Source organism: Oncorhynchus tshawytscha, linkage group LG13 (genome assembly GCF_018296145.1).
Source record: "Oncorhynchus tshawytscha isolate Ot180627B linkage group LG13, Otsh_v2.0, whole genome shotgun sequence".
NCBI classification, from domain to species: domain Eukaryota; kingdom Metazoa; phylum Chordata; class Actinopteri; order Salmoniformes; family Salmonidae; genus Oncorhynchus; species Oncorhynchus tshawytscha.
The window spans coordinates 35,198,130-35,220,995 of record NC_056441.1 but is presented as its reverse complement, the minus strand read 5'-3'; the positions used below and the strand labels follow the sequence as shown (position 1 = coordinate 35,220,995).

General features: G+C 43.6%; 1 protein-coding gene across 1 annotated transcript; it reads right to left on the bottom strand.

Annotated features, from left to right (window-relative positions):
• Window positions 1–2,225: 2,225 nt before the first annotated feature.
• LOC112264800 lies at window positions 2,226–12,059 on the bottom strand. Its single transcript, XM_024441653.2, has 9 exons — window positions 11,877–12,059; window positions 10,098–10,156; window positions 9,716–9,736; window positions 9,279–9,551; window positions 8,680–8,979; window positions 8,182–8,469; window positions 7,757–7,935; window positions 4,532–4,630; window positions 2,226–4,244 (listed from the first exon to the last, which is right to left on the bottom strand). Exons 2-9 carry the CDS (start codon window positions 10,141–10,143, stop codon window positions 3,852–3,854), a joined length of 1,599 nt encoding a protein of 532 aa, XP_024297421.1. The 5' UTR covers window positions 10,144–10,156; window positions 11,877–12,059; the 3' UTR covers window positions 2,226–3,851.
• Between the last annotated feature and the right edge of the window lie 10,807 nt (window positions 12,060–22,866).

Genomic DNA, 22,866 nt, shown 5'->3' with positions numbered 1-22,866 from the left:
TAAAGTAGTCGTGATACTAAGAGTTCTTATGAAATGTTCAAGCATGTCTAGCATTTTCTAAAAAACATTCTGAGGTGCCGATACTATCGTGTGATACTCTAGGTAGATGATGTGTGATGGAAAAGAGAGAAGAGAACGAGAGACAGAAAAATCTGCATTTTACTGCTATTATGTCTCCTCGATCACTCAGTCTAAGGCATCTCCTAAATTACGTATATCAGTATAACTACTGTGAACTTAGTGAAAGGATAAATTACCCAACTCAGGGATATAAAATATTGCATAACTTTGCAGTAAGAAACAGTATTGGCTATACACATGCAATATATCTCGGCTATATACAAGAGTGCTTGAAAGTGAGCTTTGGGTAAGATTTGTAAGGTAAGATTTTTAGATATATATATATATCTTTGTTTTTCGGTGCTAAAGCGCAGATATTGCTCAAGATTCAATTAAAAATCAATCCCCCTTTAATTAGTTAAAATAGGAATGGGTCAAATGTACCTCATCAGACCATGGATTCAGTAGCTTGTTACCTGATATGAAAGGGATAGCTTTAAAGGTGGCTTTTACATTGTCTTTAGTCAAAGTTGTCATCAATTCTAAATAATTAGTGCAAATGAAACACCAATTGAACACAAATCTATAAATAAATGATATTCTACAAAACCAATAGAATAGCTGATAGAATAGCAACGATCAAGTAGCTACATCATATATGATGAATTTACACGTAAGATATTTATTTACGCTGTCCGACATTCTCACGTTGCATTAAAAACAATTTAACCTTCATTTTCAACCAAAAAAAGGAATTTCGAATCATACTTTTTATTTTTGTCGGTAGTGTTATTTACAACAGCTGCAATTAAATTCATTTGGAACATTTTTGTTATACTTTTAACTGTTTCTCATGTTATATTTGTGCTTTTTCTTTCAGACACCACTTTCAGTCTGCCTTACTCAGTTGAGTTCCACTCACGGACATCCTAAATCGGTCACAACACGAGGTAGCGATATTGCTAGCAGACGCTGTCCCCCAACAACAACTATGCCGCGTCCCAAAATTCCTGGGACTGTTACACCCCTTCATTCCCTTTGTTTTGACCTTTTTAACATGATCATGTGTACACACACCAATTATCGACATACAGAATGCCCTCGTTAATAATATGCCGAACCTGATTGTACTAGAGTTGAAACCAATGGGAATCTTTAGTGGAATGGTTTGTCAGATGTTATAATGGGTGTATTAATATAGTGTTACTGAAGAAAATGGATGGTGGATGACTTTGCAATATATATTTGCAGCAAATGGACAGACAAACATCTCTCACTGATGTTATCTGAACGGTTGGCAAACGGTTCTGCGTTTTTCCTGTTCAGACTGAATATATTGAATAGATCCGGGATATTAGGCCTATTTTACAGTACAATTCTCATAGGATTTAAGACAATACAATAATCTTGACATTTCAACAGTTCAGCAACCACGATGTTGGATTAAGAATCATGTTCTGTTTTGCATTGGGACTTTACCGCTTTCTTATAATCTAGTCGTGCATCCTCACCCATCTGAAATACAATGCGTTTGAAAAAATGTTGTACTGAATTGAGATTCTGAGTGGGATGTTTGGTTCAAATAAATGAATCTGACAGTACCTAATGTGTTGAAAGGAAATGTGCAAACCTTCTCCCATAAAGACTTTGATGAATGCAGCGGCAAGTGCATTGAATCGTAATAACTTTGCTGGCTTTGTTGGCGCGCCAATCTCAGTAAGCGATGTGTTTTCAGTCTGTCAGAAAAGTTGGCTTAATCGTTAGCATTTATCAATTCAGCACTTAGTTCCTTTTGGGCCGTGGAGTCAGGCAAAATAGGAATGAAAAAAGGGGGCTTCCCGAGTGGTGCAGTGGTCTAAGGTACTGCATCGCAGTGCTAGCTGTGCCACTAGAGATTCTGGGTTCGAGTCCAGGCTCTGTCGCAGCCGGCCGGAGACCCATGGGGCAGCACACAATTGTCTGAGTTAGGGGAGGGTTTGGCGTGCAGGGAGGTCCTTGTCCCATCGCGCTCTAACAACTCCTGTGGCGGGCCGGGCGCAGTGCTCTCTGACACGATCGCCAGGTGTACAGTGTTTCCTCCAACACATTGGTGTGGCTGGCTTATGGGTTAAGTGGGCATTGTGTCAAGAAGCAGTGTTGTTGGGTTGTGTTTCGGAGGACGTGCTCTCGACCTTTGCCTCTCCCAAGTCCATATGGGAGTTGCAGCGATGAGACAAGACTGTAACTACCAATTGGATACAAAAAGAAGGAAGGGTGACATCATGCAGGTCATTCATTGACAATAGGTCTGCCTTATCATCTTATCACTCCTGAGTGTCTTTATTAAAGGGCAACAATCCAAATGTTTAGGTCCCTTCCAACCAGAAGTCCCTGTTCCAAGGCTTTTTCTGCAGTGGCTGGGGTTGTAATGAGAAACATGCCCTTATGTAGATGGGTTCAAAATGGCGTGATGTGAAGTTGCCGTTGTATTAGTTCCGGGTCATTTGTGTTGCAAGCTAAGGGATGTTTAAAACATGTGTTTTACTGGATGATGTCATCAAAAGTGGCAGAGATTTGGACACCTTGTTACATGCCCAGGGACACTACAAGCTTTCTTGCATAGCATGGTGTTATTCAATCTACGAGGCTTGTATCAGTTATCAAGAATTAGCTCTCTATAGAGGCTATATGCTGAGACAAGTGCTTTCTCTGAGTTGGTGCCAAAGCCTTGCCTGTAATTTCTGTCATGTAATGAAATTGTAGCGGTATAGGCCTATGTCAGAAACTATGGGCTTGTGGTTGTCAGAAGTGTTATTTACCAAGATTTTTTTAGAAAATAAAGTTGTCTTTATTGGTTTTGTTAGTCTAGTATTACAATTTTATTTGTAAAATTAAGTTGGTCTATTACCCTGGGCCTATGTCATACATTTTGCTGCTATGTCTATGGCCCCACATACATAGTATCAGTGATAGGGACATTCAATGCTAATAAGAAAGATGGATTAAATATGTTGTAGATCTGTCATTTTTGTCATTATTTCATCATTTTTACAGGATTATTTAAAACATTTTTTACTTTGATATCAGTGTGCACTCGTTCCTTTTGGACATTTTAATCTTCCATTTTCCCTTAGTCCACCAAGTTATTTTAGATATTATCTCTGAGTCTGTGGTTCTTAATACTTAGTACTATCAGTAATTAATACTATCAATTCCCTCTTGGGCCAGCTAAGGATACATTCTAGCTTTAAGTCTAATTTAAAAACATGTGTAACGGGGGTCAGTGTGCTGTTAACAGCTTAGCTTCCTCCACAGTCCAACTGCCACATACTGGGCTCGAACCAGTGATCCTCTGCTTCACAACACACGTGACCACCCTCCTTGACAACATTCCAACGGGTTGAGCCACCCAGAAGGTGCCAAGTGGATGGCTCCATCCGCGACATTTCAACCTAGCTATGGAGTGAGCTTACGGTACGGTACGTTCTTAACTCCGCTACACATGCATTTCCTGTATGCACAGAATTCATGTGTTCTAATGAGCTAAGTTCTTGTATTTTTCCTCTTTAGAAAGTCTAGCGCATTTAGACTGGCTATTTTTACACCAAGTATTTTTTTTGTAGCTTTAGGTTAAAAAAAAGAAGCAGTGATCGGGATTTGGGTCGTGTCTGTGTGAGTGGGGGAGTAATTGAGGCTGAAGAGTAAAGATTGTTAGGGTGTGTGGTTTGTGTCTGACTTTTAGGAATACAATGCAGGAGCTCTCAGGTGATGGTGTTCTCTGCGGTGGCACTGGGAATCAATGGGCTGCTTGCTTAATCGCCAGGCTCAGCAACACTGTCGGCTGCCTTAAGTCCTCCAGCCAGCTCGGCGTCCCTGGATGTCATTTCTGGCGTGCTGTCACCCATCAGGTCTTCTTCAGGGGCGTCGGCCTCAGAGCGGGCCTGGGTCACGAGGCCGGGGCTCATGGCCGAGTCGGGGTTCCGGTTGGCGCTTTGATCTCCCTCTGTGATGACAGTGGCTGCCACGCTGTCAGAGTTGTTGAGGAGCAGCTTGTGGGAGGTGAAGGTCTGGGGCACGTCCGTCTCGTATTCGCTGTCTAACGGGAGGCCGGAGGAGTTGAACTCTACCCCCGAGTCGCTCATCTCCAGGAAGTTCTTGTCCGAGGAGAGAGTGTGGTAGCGGCCTGCTTTAGATACCTCCAGACCCTGTGGAAGGAAAGTTGTGTGGGGGGAGGGGTGTGTAAAGAAAGGGTCAGCAAAAAAAAAGAACATGAATGATTCATGATGTTTCTGCAAATGTCGTTTAGGTACTGCTTGGCATGGAGGTTATTTTCAGCCTTTTATGGAAACATTACCCCCGTATTTCTGTTTATGTCTGTCTTTATTTAAAACATTTGCAATTGTAATGGTGGAACCTGTTTTTCTGTTGCAACTCAACACACGCACCGGTAGGCAACTTCCCACCCCATAATGTTTCCCTGAGCCCTGCTTACCTTAATAGTGACCTCCGTGCTTTCTGTGGCATTGCTGTTGTCCCACGTAGACGTCAAAGTGGACTCCTCAGCGAACCGTGTATAGGCCTCTTGAACAACCTACCAACAACAGCACAAGAGGGTCGTATTTTAGCAGGAAACCAACGGCAAGCACACATTACAGTAGCAATCACAGGTTCACTTCATCATGTATACTGCGCGTCATAAAAAACACATACGGGTAAACAGGAGTTGGCGGGAAAAAAATGTACATGTACTGCACATTAAGCTCTTATATCGATGTATAAGATCGTAAGGTGTGTGTATATATATATAGAGTGACAAGTTGAGCGACTGGAGTTGTTGGTGTGAAAAGAACACCCTGGAGGTTTAGAGGAGCAGGCTTCAGGGAGCCATCGTTCTTGAGGGACAAGGAATCGCATTCTAGTGTGTATGTCAGGAGAGAGCGAGAGATGAGGTAGATCAATCGATTTTTATGTCGGAAACGCTCCGGAAACTGCTGTGGGGAGCACAAAGGCAATCAGACAGGCTGTCCAGGTTTTTGTCGACCTAGTCTCCAGAAATCCATAATGAAGTGGGACATGAAGCCTCGCTGCATATTGATAGTGTCGTCTAAGCCTCCAGAGCAAACACCTTACAGGGGAATTAGAACAGTTGAGGCCCCTCACATCATGTCACAATATATACATGTAAGTTATCTACGGTACACCACTTTCAAACACAAAAATGTATAGCATCAGGTGTACAGAAATTACACAGACACACACGTAGACACAGACAAATAGAAACAAACAGAAATGGCACAGCTTTGACACAAACGTCTGTTGGGCTAGTAGCTGATTAAGCAATAGAATTCCCCTAAATTTTTGGCAATCAAGAATACAATCTTACTTGGATGTACAGTGTCGCATACTTTGAATAATTACTACAGTACTTGAATTGGCCCGGCTTCCCGAACCCAGATTAAGCCTGTAACTGGACTAAAAAGCATATCCTCAACAGAGATTCACCGTTGAGGATGTGTTTTAGACCAGGAGTAATCTGTGTCCAGAGAACCCACCCAATGTGTACTCTTAAACTACATGATGTCATAATGCCTAATGCTCTTGCTCGATGTACAGTACAGTAGTTATTTGATGCACTAATTCATGTCTATGAACTCATCTCCACAGTATTCCGTTACTAGAGAACACTAATTGCTATAATGCCGTACTGTACAGCTGTGATAATCTTAGTCCGGGTGGCAACTTAATCCAGTGTATTATACAGCCTAAACCCACATTATGTCTGTACACTCTGCATGTAGGCTACTGTAAGTGTGCCACTAACTAGGTGGACATATGTACCACTGCATGTACCACTGCATATAATCAAGAAAACAAGTGGTAGATCTAGTCCAGTATCACCAAGCCAATTGATATGTTAATCGCCACTGCCCCGATCTTAGACAGACGCACAGTAGATTCACACACACACAAATCAGCACATACTCACACATACACATAAATACATGTTTACCTTGTAACTCTGCCCCCCCCAACAACAACATATGTGCATGTGTGCTTGAGAATAGCTGAATCGTATTGGACGGCTGCATCTGTATGCTTATTTGCACTGAGGCTATGCCTGCAGTTATCATGAATTATCATGAATGAGTAACTGCAGTTGTTTGTCAGCTTGGAGATTTGGCGAAAGGAGGGAGGGGTGAGGAATGGATGGCACAGACAAATAATCACTGACGGTGGTAGGAGGCCCACACAGCATAGTGACGCTATGACCATCCCCAGAGCGTTAGTACAAACACCAATACAGATTCATCCACTTAACACTACGGAATGAAGCCAGAACACAGTTCTCTCACCAAGCAGAGGCTCCGTCTGAGGCTCCTTTAAGAGGGAGAAACGTAACCAAAGGCAAATCGTTAACTAGATTTTCCCCAAACTTGTAATTAGGCTGACATCTATTGGGTGGACCAAATACATAAGGATTGAGATAAAGATGATGGGGGGACAATGGCAACATTGTGGGCTGCAAATGTACAAAACACTTCAAGTTGCCACTGATGGATTCTGCGATATGGAGCGAGCGATGATATATGTGTGATCTCATTGTGTGACAACGGCAACATTGTGGGCTGCAGACAAAACACTTGAAATGGCCACTGTGATGGAATCTGCCGTGTGGAGAGAGTGATGACTAATGATATGTGGATGATCTCATTTTGTGTGATTCAAAGCGCCACACATCCAGGAATCCGACATTGGGCAGGCAGGTTTTGTTCCATGGTGAATTCCAGCGAATTAACAAATGTAAATTAGGACCTTAAGTGTAGTCAAAGCTATATATCTGAGACTAAAAGACGAACACAGGAATGCACTCTAAGGAAAGGAGAGTGGGACAGACAAAGGTGCACACGAACACTCACAAATACAGTTAGATGTCCACTGACATCTTTCTTTGACCATATTTAAAGTGATCATTTTACAGAATGACATGTTGTTTTCCTTACCCTTGTAAGCAGTCTATGGACAAGGTATGACAGCAACCCATGCTTTAGCTTTGTTCAACTTTTTAGCATTTGTGGCACAAATCCAATGCAAGTCAATGGGAACAACGTCAACATTGTCATGTCCAAATCATCGCTAAGTAGCTACACGGGGTCGCAAAACCAATTTTAAGATACTTTAGGGTGATTTGGACATATACTCATGTTGTTCGCATTGACGTCGTGCCACTAATGCTAAACGGTTAGCAGTTGAAACAGCGGCCAGGTAAACTAAACCAAAGCATGGGTTGCCGTCATACCTTGTACATAGACTGCTTACAGGGTAAGGAATCCAATATGTCTCACTATCCCTCTAAGAGGGGTTACCATCACCAATATTTCTCTAACAATCACTTTGCATTCTGCAACCTGTGTCATAGCAACATAGCATTTTCATTTTGGAATCATATTGAGCCATTGTCGCAGTGTGCTATGTTCTACGAGGATATTAGGCTTACAATCAGAGTAACATGGTTCCAGAATATTCAGGAATAACCAAAACGTGAAAACTGCGCTCTTGAAGAGACAATGGCCGATAATTGTTCATAAATGTAGGTGTTTCGACATGAGAATAGCACACATGTTTGATAAATCAGATGCTGCCTAACTATAGTAAAAGGGTTGCATCATGGTGTCTTGAAGTGTTCACCCCTGTTGAGGAAGCGTTTTGGGTGAGTTACCTTGACGAATGCGTCTCCATCCCCCTTGCCCGCCTGCTGGGCGATGAGGGCAATTTGCCGCGCCTTCTCCGCCCGACGGCGCACACTGGTCAGGCAGGAGAACAGGCACACCAGCAAGAGGAGGACCAGGAAGCCCAGTAAGGAGAGGATTGCAACATACAGCGTGGGTAACTTATAAGCTAAAAGAGAGAGGGAGGATGGAGGAAGGAAAGGGAAGACAAGGAGGAAAGGAACACCAAGAAAAGAGGAGAGACGGATGACGGAGGAGGTGAATGTGGAGAGTTCCAACATGAAAACAATAGAGTGAAATAGACAGTCCGATGGATGACAATAACAAGAAAGAGAAAGGAAAGACCATTAAAAGGGGTGATACATGGATCCATATGCTAAAGCCCTAGTCTCCTCTCTGACAACCCACGGTTTACCTTCTACCTCCAGGTAGATGTTGGTCACAGGGAACCCCAACAGGTCTGTCACTCTGAAGAGCCCCATGTCACTGAACCGGACCCTCTCCAGAATGCACATGGAGCCTTCTACAGTCAGCCTGCCATCCAGTGAAGGGTCCAACGGCACCACCAGCTCTCCTTGCTCCAGTATGACCCGGTCCTTCCGGTCCCAGTCTGGAGTGTACAGGAGGGTGACTTTGGTGTGGTCCACAAACAGGTTGATCTTCAAAGTACTGCCATATGATAGGTGGACGAAGTTCTGGTGCTCTTTGGGAACAAAGGGGCGGGACAAAAAAAGGATCAAAGTTGTCAAATAGTTCTGTTTGCTCTTATCTTGGCCTGTGTCTTTCAAGCTTTGTTTACCATATTTTGGCCACACCACTAACCACAATTTCAAAACCGCTGGATCAAGTATTATCTCCCTTCCATCTCTGACATTGACCACTCCCTCTCGGACTGTGGTCTTCCTCCTCTCACCTTTCACGTTCAGGCATGACCTCCTCCTGACCTTCCCGTCGCGGTCCAGTACGGTGAAGCTACCTTCGTCTGTCCCCTGCACCATGCTTAGAGTCACCCTTTTCTCGGACACACTCAGACGGCCCTTGTACTCTTCCGCGGGGATGGAAGTCTGGTTGAGCAGCACCACCGCCGGTGGCTCCGTGGTCCGATTGGCCTGGGCTTGACTGGGCCTGAACTCCAGGGTGATAGGGCCCAAGATGTCGCTGAGCGGGATGTGGTATGTCTCACCGTACTTAACCACCTGCTCCAGCACGCAATCTGCCAGGGAGCACACAACAGCACAGTACTGTCACTCTGGGCTCAGGGGGAGTATTCCAATACAGTTGCACTTGCATCAGAACAGTGATCGTAATCGATTGCAGGCAAAAAAAATGCAAGGAACTCTCATTTAGATCGATATCTGCATCTAAGAAATACAATCTTAGACAGTGAATGTATTGGATAAACACCGATAAGTAGGAGGATACAAACAAGTCGATTGCAACGTTAGAAGAAAAGTTTGAATAATTAAAAGGACAGAAGATTATTTAACTGTACAGTGATTGGAAGAACAGTACCCCTGACGAGGAGGAGGATGTGTTTGACATCGGCAGGCGCCTCGGTGTTCTTGATCACGTACATGCCCTCGTCCTCCTCCCCCACATCCTCCAGGATGAGGTGCTTGAGGGAGTTGAGCTGGGCCCGGTGGCCCACCACCCGCCCGTCCCTCATGAGGACCACCTCGGCGGTTGGGTTGGAGGCGGGCTTGAAGAGAACCTCAGTGCTGTCTAGGGATGGGAGTGGGATGTGCACATCCTCGCCGAAAAAAGCAATCTTGTGTTCTTCTTTGACTGAAGACAGAGAATGGAAAGGAGGGTGGAGATTGATAAGGGGACTCAAGAGTATAAGGAATAATATGTCCGAATCAGGGAAACGTTAGTGATGGTATTCATATTCAATCTTCAGGTTTTGACAGTCATAGACAGAATAAACTGTAGATCATGCATGACTTTACCTTTCAGGGAAGCAGTCAGAACTGTAGAGTAAAAGAGAGGTTTATTTTAGTATTACTTTATGTTCTTTGTCAAAGATCCTTCTAGAAGTTAGAAATTCTTTGTTCTGCTGGAAGAGAAACCACAGAACTTGGCAAATATCTCAAAGCGTTTGCAATGTAAATGCCCTAGATTCTCACCGCCAAAAATAGAACTGCTGTCAACAACATCAAACCCTCCATAAATTAATGAGGGGGAAAAAGGAACAGATAATAAATGACTCTAGCAATTTTGTACTCATGTGAATCAAACCTGATGTAATCATGTGACTGTGTCAAACTTTGCTTTATGCTCTTTCAACCTCTCAACCTAAATCCCTGGTGACTAATTCTCCAATATACTTACCGGTGCAGAACACGGCTCCAAACACGGCAACACCAATTATTTTCATCTTGATTGAATCTCTGAAAACACCAAATAAAAAGTGTTTTTTTTACAGCAGGATATTGCTTATCTAAATATGGATTTAATTATTGTACATGCATGTAAGAGATATGAAGATTCACTAAACATAATAGGGTATAGTTTCAATCTGGACATGAAGAGCTCATATTCAATCATGTACTCCCAGTAAATTCTACTGTAACTGAAGAAAAAAAGCCAAAAAAAACAAGGTGTCTGCAGTGGTATTGACATCATTTCCTGAGGTTAACAGGAGTGGCTTGTAGTTCCCCAGGGCATTAGTCAGCTCTTTTATATGATGATGAGGCTGACCACCATTAGACTAGAGTGGACATGAGCCCAGGCTCAGCCCACCATTCTGCTTACAGTGACAGGAGATGGGAAGGAGAAGGAGTTAAGTGGCTCCAAAGATCTAGCCTACAACCATGAAAGAACACAGAGTGCTGTTTAGCAAACATTGCCTCTTTCAGCGGCATAAATTAAGAAATTACAGCACTAGCTCTTCCCTATTTGCATCTCATATTCAGGACAATCAAAGTGTAGCCAGAGTTTTGAAAGCAAATGATTTACAATGGGTTGTCTTTAGTATCTGAGAAGAAGGATGCTAATCTACGTTCGAGTGAAGCTTGCCTTGAGCCTGTCGCATGCAATAACAATGTATCAATCAGAACTCTGAAAGGTCAGGAGTCTATTTAACAAATTCAGAGCTGAAATTGTACAACCCAATTTCTCGCACATATATCATCAGTTTGACATCCCCGTGCTGCTCTTCCTCCACTACACACTCTCGCGCGAGCAGCATCCTCTTTCTTGTGCTATCCCTCAGTAAAACAGTGTGCAGTCTTATACACCGGTGGTGCGACAAGGGTGTGTCACGCTCCGCTGCATGGGCTGTCCCAACAAGATAATACACTGTGGTAATGATGATGACTATATTGCTCTGAGGAATCTGAAAGACATAGAGAAGACTCCTCCTCGCTCCAGTTAGGATTTCTTACACGCGTGTGGATTTGTATTCTCTCTTCAGTACAGTGAATATGTGATCATACCAAACACTTACTCAGCGACTATGCTACATTTGCCATCTGTCGTTCCCATTAATTACGAAGCGTAACGATTGGGTGTCCAGTCAGGGTGTCCACGCATTAACGCATTGGGCAGGACATCAAACGAATAATGAAGAATCACCAATTTCACATTGAACTACCATTCGTCCATCAATTACATAAACGATTGAGGGGGGAGAGGGGTGGACGAACCCTCCTCATAGTGTTTGTTCTGGTGTTCATTGTAAGGATATAGGCTACAATCTGTAGATGCAGAGAGGGCGTTCAACCTTCCCAAATATTATAAGTAGCCTATGAAATGCTGCCTGGTGCCCAACAATAGTCATTGTCTCCGTTTCTATTTTATATTATTAGCCTTTGTTTATGGGAAGTGCTATACTCTACATGTAAAATAATAATGCTTTTTAAAAATGTGTTCTAGGTGAAGATAAAGGTAATTACTGTCATCCTACCCGATTCTGCTGCGTTATTACCGGTAACACGCCCTAAATCACGCATATTGGATATAGCTGTTAGACATGCATAAAAAAACAGCCAAAATACCAGTCAGCAAACGAAAAAACGGTCAAATTTAACCCATACATTTCCCGGTAAAATAAAAAACCGCTAGAACTGAGCAGATACCAATGAATCATAATTCGATGCTGGTAAATACCTTTCAGACAGGCTTGGATCCGAAAACAGCAGATGGGACGGGCGGGGTATAGGAAGTATTTTTTTCTGCTAAATTATTATTTTTTCTTCTTAATATCGTCCCCCTCTCCCTCACCCCCAACCCGTCAAATAAAGGGACTTCAATGGTGTTACGAATCGGGATTATCTGGAGAGCCTCGGTAGGTGTCGGTTTGTGGTCTATTAATGATCGGTGGAGCTCGTGCAATTTCGTTAGAATCCGGACTCCGGAGGTTCGGCTTTGCATTATATCCCTTTATAAACTAGGTGGTTCGAGCCCTGAATGCTGATTAGCTGACAGCCATGGTATATCAGACGATATACTGTTACAGGTCCCCACATCCCTGGGTCGGCTCCTCTTTTCAGTTCACTGCAGCTAGCCACTGGAACGAGCTGCAACAAACATTCAAACTGGACAGTTTTATCTCCATCTCTTCATTCAAAGACTCAATCATGAACACTCTTACTGACAGTTGTGGCTGCTTTGTGTGAAGTATTGTCTCTTCCTTCTTGCCCTTTGTGCTGTTGTCTGTGCCCAATGATGTTTGTACCATGTTTTGTGCCCCTACCATGTTGTGTTGCTACCATGTTGTTGTTATGGTGTGTTCCTACCATGCTGTGTTTTTTTAATTAAAAAAAAAAAACTTTTATTTAACCAGGTAGGCCAGTTGAGAACAAGTTGTCTTTTACAACTGCGACCTGGCCAAGATAAAGCAAAGCAGTGCGACAAAAACAACAACACAGAGTTACACATAAACAAACATACAGTCAATGACACAATAGAAATATATATATATACAGTGTGTGCAAATGTAGAAGATTAGGGAGGTAAGGCAATAAATAGGCCATAGAGGCGAAATAATGACAATTTAGCATTAACACTGGAGTGATAGATGTGCAGATGATGATGTGCAAGTAGAGATACTGGGATGCAAAAGAGCAAAAATATAAATAACAATGGGGATTAGGTAGTTGGGTGTGCTATTTACAGATTGGCTGTGTACAGGTACAGTGATCGGTAAGCTGCTCTGACAGCAGATGCTTAAAGTTAGAGAGGGAGATATACTGTAAGTCTCCAGCTTCAGTGATTTTTCATTCCAGTTCATTCCAGTCATTGGCAGCAGAGAACAGGCAGGAAAGGGGGCCAAAGGAGGTGTTGGCTTTGGGGATGACCAATGAAATACACCTGCTGGAGTGCGTGCTACGGGTGGGTGTTGCTATGGTGATAAGTGAGCTGAGATAAGGCAGGGCTTTACCGAGCAAAGACTTATAGATGACCTGGATTCAGTGGGTTTGGTGACGAATATGTAACGAGGGCCAGCCAACGAGAGCATACAGGTTGCAGTGGTGGGTAGTATATGGGGCTTTGGTGACAAAACGGATGGCACTGTGATAGACTACATCCAATTTTCTGAGTAGAGTGTTGGAGGCTATTTTGTAAATGACATCGCCAAAGTCATGGATTGGTAGGATAGTCAGTTTTACGAGGGTCTGTTTGGCAACATGAGTAAAGGATGCTTTGTTACGAAATAGGAAGCCGATTCTAGATTTAATTTTGGATTGGAGATGCTTAATGTGAGTCTGGAATGAGAGTTTACAGTCTAACCAGACACCGAGGTATTTGTAGTTGTCCACATATTCTAAGTCAGAACTGTCCAGAGTAGTGATGCTAGGCGGGTGCAGGCAGCAATCAGTTGAAGAGCATGCATTTAGTTTTACTAGCATTTAAAAGCAGTAGGAGGCCACGGAAGGAGTGTTGTATGGCATTGAAGCTCATTTGGAGGTTTGTTAACACAGTGTCCAAAGAAAGGCCAGATGTATACAGAATGGTGTCGTCTGCGTAGAGGTGGATCAGAGAATCACCAGCAGCAGGAGCAACATCACTGAGATATATAGAGAAAAGAGTCAGCCAGAGATTTGAACCCTGTGGCACCCCCATAGAGACTGCCAGAGGTCCGAACAACAGGCCCCCCGATTTGGCACACTGAACTCTATCAGAGAAGTAGTTGCTGAACCTGGTGAGGCAGTCATTTGAGAAACCAAGGCTATTGAGTCTTCCGATAAGAACACGGTGATTGACAGAGTTGAAAGCCTTGGCCAGGTCGATGAAGACGGCTGCACAGTACTGTCTTTTATCGATGCCGGTTATGATATCGTTTAGGACCTGGAGCGTGGCTGAGGTGCACCCATGACCAGCTCGGAAACCAGATTGGATAGTGGAGAAGGTATGGTGGGATTCAAAATGGTCAGTGATCTGTTTGTTAACTTGGCTTTCAAAGATTTTAGAAAGGCAGGGCAGGATGGATATAGGTCTATAACAGTTTGGGTCTAGATTGTCTCCCCCTTTGAAGAGGGGGATGACCATGGCAGCTTTCCAATCTTTGGGGATCTCAGACGATACAAAAGAGAGGTTGAACAGGCTAGTAACAGGGGTTGCAAGAATTTCGGCAGATAAGAGAGAGGGTCCAGATTGTCTAGCCCAGCTGATTTGTAGGGATCCAGATTTTTCAGCTCTTTCAGAACATCAGCTGTCTGGATTTGGGTGAAGGAGAAGCGGGCGGGGGGACTTGGGCAAGTTGCAGTGAGGAGGTGCAGAGCTGTTGGCCGGGGTAGGGGTAGCCAGGTGGAAAGCATGGCCAGCCCTAGAAAAATGCTTGTTGAAATGATTGATTATTGTAGATTTATCGGTGGTGACAGTGTTTCCTAGCCTCATTGCAGTGGGCTATTCGATGCTAATGCATAACTCCACAGGATGTTTTTGTGCTGGTCAAGGGCAGTCAAGTCTGGGGTGAATCATGGGCTATATCTGTTCTTAGTTCTGCATTTTTTGAATGGGGCATGCTTATTTAAGATGGTAAGGAAAGCACTTTTAAAGAGCAACCAGGCACCCTCTACTGACGGGATGAGGTCAATTTCCTTCCAGGATACCCGGGCCAGGACGATTAGAAAGGCCTGCTCACTGAAGTGTTTTAGGGAGCGTTTGACAGTGACCCATTACGGACGCAGACAATGAGGCAGTGATCACTGAGATCCTGATTGAAGACAGCAGAGGTGTATTTAGAGGTCAAGTTGGTCAGGATGATATCTAAGAGGGTGCCCATGGCTACAGATTTAGGGTTGTACCTGGTAGGTTCCCTGATCATTTGTGTGAGATTGAGTGCATGTAGCTTAGATTGTAGGATGGCTGGGGTGTTACGCATATCCCAGTTTAGGTCACCTAACAGTACGAACTCGGAAGATAGATGGGGGGGCAATCAATTCACATATGGTGTACAGGGCACAGCTGGGGGCTGAAGGGGGTCTATAACAAGCGGCAACGGTGAGAGATTTGTTTCTGGAAAGGTGGATCTTTAATAGTAGAAGCTCGAATTGTTTGGGCACAGACCTGGATAGTATGACAGAACTCTGCAGGCTATCTCTGCAGTAGATTGCAACTCTGCCCTCTTTGGCAGTTCTATCTTGGCGGAAAATGTTGTAGTTGGGGATGGAAATTTCAGGATTTTTGGTGGCCTTCCTAAGCCAGGATTCAGACATGGCTAGGACATCAGAGTTGGCGGAGTGTGCTAAAGCAGTGAATATAACAAACTTAGGTAGGAGGCTTCTGATGTTAACATGCATGAAACCAAGACTTTTACAGTTACAGAAGTCAACAAATGAGAGTGCCTGGGGAATGAGAGTGCCTGGGGAATAGGAATAGGAATAAGAACTGTTCATCTAGTGCGTTTGGAACAGAGAGTAAAAGGAGCAGATTTCTGGGCATAGAAGAATAGATTCGAGGCATAATGTACAGACAAGGGTATGGTAGGATGTGAGTACAGTGGAGGTAAACCTAGGCATTGAGTGACGATGAGAGAGTAGTCGCTACCATGCTAGTCGAGCTGGAGACACGGCGATTCAGACAGCTAACAGACATGGGGCTAGCAGATGGGCCTTCGGCGAATGGACGAGCCTGTTGAAACCACCTTGGACGATTACGTCGGCAGACCAGTAGTGATGGATTGGCGGGGCTCCGTGTCAGCAGTAAAAGGTCCAGGTCAATTGGCAAAAGAGGTATTGTAGCCTAAGAATTACCTGGTGGACCTCTTTGGCTACCCGGGAGATGGGCCTAGCTCGAGGCTAGCTCAAGGCTAACTAGTGCTTGCTTCGGGACTGAGACGTTAGCCAGGAGTAGCCACTTGGATTGCAGCTAGCTAGCTGCGATGATCCGGTGTAAAGGTTCAGAGCTTGCGGTAGGAATCCGGAGATGTGGTAGAGAAAAAGCAGTCCGATATGCTCTGGGTTGATATCGCGCTGTGCAGACTGGCAGGTTTTGACCAGGCTGAGGCTGGCTGGTGTCCAAGTTAACGGTGAAGACCGCTAGCAGTGGCTAACTGACTACTAGCTAGTAGCTAGTTAGCTGTGTCATGACGTTGCCCTCTTTGGGGATAGCACGCCCCATCCCCCTCTCCCAGCCTCCCCCTTTCCTCCTTCAACTAGGCTGCTGTGGTCAGAGAGAGGTCGTAAATTCCTGAGAAGACCCTGCCACATGGCCACATAGTATAAGAGGCAGAGTCAATTTTCATAGAGCACAAAGAAATTTCTTCCATCTCACAGAACTTGAGGTACGAACAAATTTCATGTTCCGGAGAAAGTATAAAAGAACGGTGAAGAATCCAGCTACGAACTGGTCTGTTTGTTACAACTTGGGGAAGCTCATGGGAGATGGTGAGGCCACATTACCGTAACGCTTACATCTAATTGATATATAATATGAATGAGTGAGCATGATACTGTTTACACAATTTTACAATGTGATTTTGGACTGTTTAATGAAGGAAAACTCAAAAAGGGAATTGGAGTGAACTAAATCAGAGGACTGCCCCTGAGACCAGTTAGGGTCAGACGTCCTGGGACAGCCCTTTTCTGCCATTCCGAATAAAACCCAACTTTGAGAAATAATCATCAGAGCATGTTTTTCTCCATTAGGAAAGGACAAAGGTTGTAGACCATTGCTGAATCTTTTAACCATACCACGTGGTTAAACTCTTAGACTATCGATACCGACAGAATAAGAACAAGTCTTTGATATTAATTACTAGTCTGCAGCTAGGAATTCGGTATCATTGAACGCGAAGAACAACAACCGCCGAAACATCCATTCTATAACGAAACAAATGAATGTCACTTTGAACTGTCCACTATAACCACGACAGAGAGAGAGAGGGAGAGACACAGACAATTCTACAAAAGAAACACACTTTTCACCAGCGATCAAGAGGACACACTGAGTGTAAATATATATATTGAATGCAATTGTTCCCGAATGAGTGAGCGTTCATGTGTAAAGGATTAGCATTTCAATTGTTATAATTATCACTCTGTAGTGACTTCTCATCTGACCCCCAGTCCCCTTTTGTCTAACAAGCCGCCATGCCAGTTTAGCCCACTAGGGCTGAATTACTTAGTTAGTAATAAATAAATGATTTAAGGCAATTGATGTATGGATGACTCATAGTGAAGACTGGGTTTGTGCAGATAACCAACAATTTACGATGTTTGGAATGAGACTAACGTGAGGTAAAGTAAATAATTCATTAATTTGAAGACTAATTGATCAGATAAAATATCTAAAAGTTATTTCAGGAAATAATATTAGAATATTTTTCCTTGGTGCCCCCACTTCCTAGTTAATTAGTTACATGATTAATCAGTTTATCGCGTAATACTAATTACAGAGAATCTTTGATAAAAACTATAAGTCTTCAATTTAATGATAGTAAACACGACAGCTGTCTAGCTGCTGATGGGGGTTCCGGTTAAAAAGTATAAAAATAGCAGACCCGTACAACATTGGGTGAGGCGGGTTGCAGGAGACTATATTCAGTCCGTAGATATGGAAAGTGAGATTAAAAAATATACGAAAAAAACGAGGAAAACGATATTTACACGGGACGGGACAAGACAAAACACACGTCCGACTGCTACGCCATCTTGAAGGATGTTAAGTGTTGTCATGTGTTGCTGCCTTGCTATGTTGTTGTCTTATGGAGTGTTGTGTTGTCTCTCTTGCCGCAGGAGGCCTTTTTCCTTTTTGTAGGCCGTCATTGTAAATAAGAATTTGTTCTTAATTGACTTGCCTAGTTAAATAAAGGTTAAATAAATCAAATAAAAATATACCAGGGGTGTGACAAAACATTTATTTTAACTGCTCTAATTACATTGGTAACCAGTTTATAATAGCAATAAGGCAACTCGGGGGTGTCTTGTTTTGCACACTTTGTACAAAATAATAAAATGCAGTACTACAGGATATTTCTTAACGTAGCTCTTTATTAGCTAGCTATAACTGACATGTTTGCGTATCGCCAACCAGGATCAAACTGACCATGACCTAACCATTTGGGTGGTATGAGTATGGCGGTAAAATGCATCCAATTACAATTCAGTATGTTTACACATATGAATATTACATCCCCCTTCTTTTAAAACCAAAGAAAATTGTTTACATGTTCTAAGGGTTTCTTTTGAATACATGCTCTGTAGTTTGAACTCAAGGTAAGTAACCATTTATATTGCCTACTACACCAACTGAATCAACATAGACTCTGAAACAATAATCCAATACTGTTACTTTTCAAACAAGGGATTCTCAGCAACTCAGCTTTCACTGTAGAAATAACATCTTAACAAATACAATACCAAAGCATTTCAAGTGAACTTTCAAAAACAAGTTTACAGTCTGGAACTCTTTTAGGGCAGCGATCCGCCTACACCCTTTGACATTTCACAGGTCTAGGACAGCTCTGGGCTTGACCTCTCTTCCTGACCTTGTGCGATATGATGCTGAGCATGCTTCTGTGTCAGTCAACAGTTCTTGTGGTGTTGCAGGTAAGTATGGTGTACGCTGTGCTGTGTGTGTGTTTAGTCCATAACATTCTCTTTCAGGGGAACAGTTCATCTCATCAGTGTGTTGTTCTTTTGTGTTCAGTAGGTGACGACGATTGCGGCGGTACACCGCTCCTTCTGCGGTGCGGACATGATATGAACATTCAGTGTCAGCTGGCTGGATGACGACTGCTGGCTTCCAGAGGCCATGCTCCTGGATTCTAACTGACTCTCCGTCGATCAGTGGTGGCAGTGGTATAGCTGACCTGTCGTAGTATCGCTTTTGTTGTTGTTGTCTCTGTGCACGCTTTTCATGCATTTCCTTGTAGCTGACAACCTCAGGTTGCAGCTGCTGATTGGTGCTGGGAAGGATTGAGCGAAGTCTGCGGCTCATCAACAGCAGGGGTGGTGATTTGAAGTTGTCAACTGGAGTGTTGCGGTATTCAAGGAGACTGAGGTAGGGGTCTCTCTTGTCTGCTTTTGCTTTGTCCATGAGTGATTTAGCAATCTGCACAGATTTTTCAGCAAGGCCATTACTTTGAGGGTAATGCGGGCTTGTGGTGACATGTGTGAACTCCCATGCTTTTGTGAAGGATTCAAACTCATTGGATTTGTAACAGGGCCCATTGTCAGATATTAAAGTCTCTACAATGCCATGCCTGGCAAAGGCTGCTTTCAGCTTGTGTATCACAGCTGCAGATGTGGTGCTGTGAAGCTTGTCGGGTTCGAAGTATCTGCTGTAGTAGTCCACTGTTATGATGTAGTCCTCATTGTTCCAGGTGAACAGATCGGTTGCCATGACCTGCCAGGGTCGGTCTGGGATACAGTGAGGTAACATTGGCTCTTTGGTGTTTGAGGGGCATCATTCAAGACATATGGCGCATTTACCAACAATGTCCTCTATTTGTTTGCACATTCCGGGCCAAAACAAAATGTCCCGTGCTCTCTGTTTGCACTTTTCCATGCCCATGTGTCCAGCATGGATCTTTGTCAAAATTTCTTCTCTGAGACTGGAAGGAATAATGATTTTCTCTCCTTTGAAAATTATTCAGTTGATCTGTGATAGTTCATCACGATGGTTCCAGAATTTTGAGATGCTGTAAGGGCATTTTCCCCTCTCCTCAGGCCATCCATCCTGTATGACTTTCCTAAGCTGTGTGAGTTGTGAGTCCTTTTCTGTTTCTGCTTGGATCTCCTTCAGTTTTGTGTCACTAACTGGTAAGTTTCTGTACACAGTGTGCATTTGCATGTCCATGCCTTCACTGAGGCTGCTGTCCTTATAGGTAAGCAACTTCCTGGAGAGTGTGTCTGCGACAGGGATGTCTTTTCCTGGACGGTGAGTGATTGTGAAGTTGTATTTTTGTAGTTGAAGGATCATTCTCTGTAGCCTTGGCGGGGCAGCGGCTAGTGGTTTCCTCATGATTGACTCAAGGGGCTTGTGGTCGGATTCCACAATGACTTGTCGTCCATATATGTCCTGATGGAAACATTTACATCCGAACAGAATGGCATAGAGCTCCTTTTCGATTTGAGCGTAGTTGATTTCACAGTCTGTGAGAGATTTGGAAGCGTAGCCAATGGGCTTTCCTTCTTGCAGTAGCACTGCACCTAGTCCATACTTCGACGCGTCCACTTGGAGTCTGAGCTCTTTGTCGGGGTCGTAGTAGGCAAGGATTGGTCCTGGTTCTCTCGTGATCAAGTCTTTCACATTCTGGAAAGCAATGTTGTGTGGCTTGTCCCAGAGAAACTCACTGGACTGCTTTAGCAGTTGACTCAGGGGTGCATTAGCATTGGAGAGGCTGGGTGCGAACTTGGCTAAGCAGTTGACCATGCCAAGCACTGTTTCCAGCTCTGCACGGTTCTTTGGTGACTCCATTTCTTTTATTGCTGAGATCTTCTGTGGATCTGGCTTGATTCCATTCGCTGTGAGAAGATGTCCGAAGTAGCTGACCTCTGTAGCGCCGACTGTGCTCTTCTTTGGGTTGAGCCGGACTCCTCTCTCGCGGGACCTTTGCAGCATCGCGCGGAGGTTTCGGTCGCGCTCCTCTTTGGTTCGACCATAGACAAGGATGTCGTCCACAATTGCCACAACTCCGTCGAGGCCTTCGTACACTTCGTCGATCTTTCCCTGAAACTCGTCTTGGGCTGAGATAATCCCAAAAGGCAGGCGATGGAACCTGTAGCGTCCAAACGGTGTGTTGAATGTTGTGAGCTTAGATGACTCTTCTGTGAGCTTGATAGCCCAGTAGCCTGATCTAGCGTCCATGACACTGAAGTAGTGTGCTCCCGCTAGCTTGTGTGTGATGCCATCTAGCATCGGTAAAGCGTAATGGGGGCGTTTGATAGCCTTGTTCAAGTCTATTGGGTCGAGGCATACTCGGAGCTTACCTGTGCGTGGTTTCTCCACCAACACTAACGCGTTCACCCAGTCAGTCGGTTCTGTAACCTTGGTGACTATGTCAGATTGCTCCATGCTCTCCAACTTTTTCTTCAGACTGGCACGGAGAGCAAGGGGAATCTTTCTCGGTGGGTAGACCGCAGGGGTTGCGTCTGGGTCAAGGTGAATGGTACATTCTCCTGGGAATAATCCTATTCCTGTAAAAACATCAGCAAACCCCATCCAGTACATTGTCTGTCTCTACTGGTGCTGTCACTGATAAAACTAGCTTGATGAGGTCCATGTCTAAACATGCTTTAAGACCTAGCACTGCAGGTGCTCTAGTGTCAACAACATAAAAGTCCAACTTCGTGTCACTTTCCTTGTATTTGCATTTGAAAGTACATGTGCCTTTTACTGGGAGCTGTTCACCACCATAACTAGTCAGTCTGGGGGCTGTAGCTCGCACTCAGATGTCAAGCTGTGGTACTTATTCAGAGGAATAATGTTTACTTGTGCACCAGTGTTTAGTTTGAACTTTAGCTCTGTGCCTTGTGTTCCTATCTCAATGTCAGCAAAGGCTTGCTCTGTCTCTGATATTTGACTTTTCTGTGTCACTGAATCATTAAACAGTTCATCCGCGTTTGACTCTTTGATTGACATTTCATCTTCACTCACTGTGTCTACTGTTTTTCCACGGTAAGCTCTGCACACTTTTACAAAGTGGTTCCATTTCCCACATTTATTACACTGTTTGCCTTTAGCTGGGCAATTTCCTTGTTCGCCATGCACTTTGAACAAAATAATAATCCCACTTCTGACACCATGTCTTGTTTTGCACACTTTGTACAAAATAATAAAATGCAGTACTACAGGATATTTCTTAACGTAGCTCTTTATTAGCTAGCTATAACTGGCATGTTCACGTATCGCCAACCAGGATCAAACTGACCATGACCTACCCATTTGGGTGGTCTTAACCAATCATAGCACAGTATGATATGGCTGTAAAATGCATCCAATTACAATTCAGTATGTTTACACATATGAGTATTACATGGGGGGTTGTGGTAATTGGCCAATATACCACGGCTGTATCCAGGCCCTCAGGGTTGCGTGTCGCTTAAGAACAGTCCTTATTATCCGTGGTAATATTTACCACACCCACTCGGGACTTTTTGCTTAAATAATGCACAGTAGGCCTATCTTTACACAGTAGAATTCAATGGCTATAATTCTTACATGTTCTATGTTTGAGCTGCTTTTGAAAGCAAAAGTTGAATTGAAAACATTATTGGCTTTGTTGAATTCGATTTTCATAAATAGCTAGGACTGATGGTTTGGTTAGCTAAACTAGCAAGTCTATTTGTTTGGTTACCAAGGGAACTACTACTGTTCCTATCTAGTACACTTGCTAGCTACTTCAGTGAATGTTGAACACATTTCTACCTGCAAAATAACAGATTTCTAGATTACATTTGTTAAAAATCTACTACTAAAAATCGCCATAGTATGTGTTCCACACATTATTTCCCAGAGAACGCATAGCCCGTCGTTGGTTGTCCCTTGCTTATTATGACTTCACATCTTGTTTGCCTTGATGTTTGATTAAAAAAAAGAACAAATTTAACTGTTTTATACCAACAAATCTTTAAAAATATATCGTTTTGCAGCTTTAGATATCCTGTAGGCTACAATATCACACTTATGGGCAGGTTAGTTACAGTGGTGG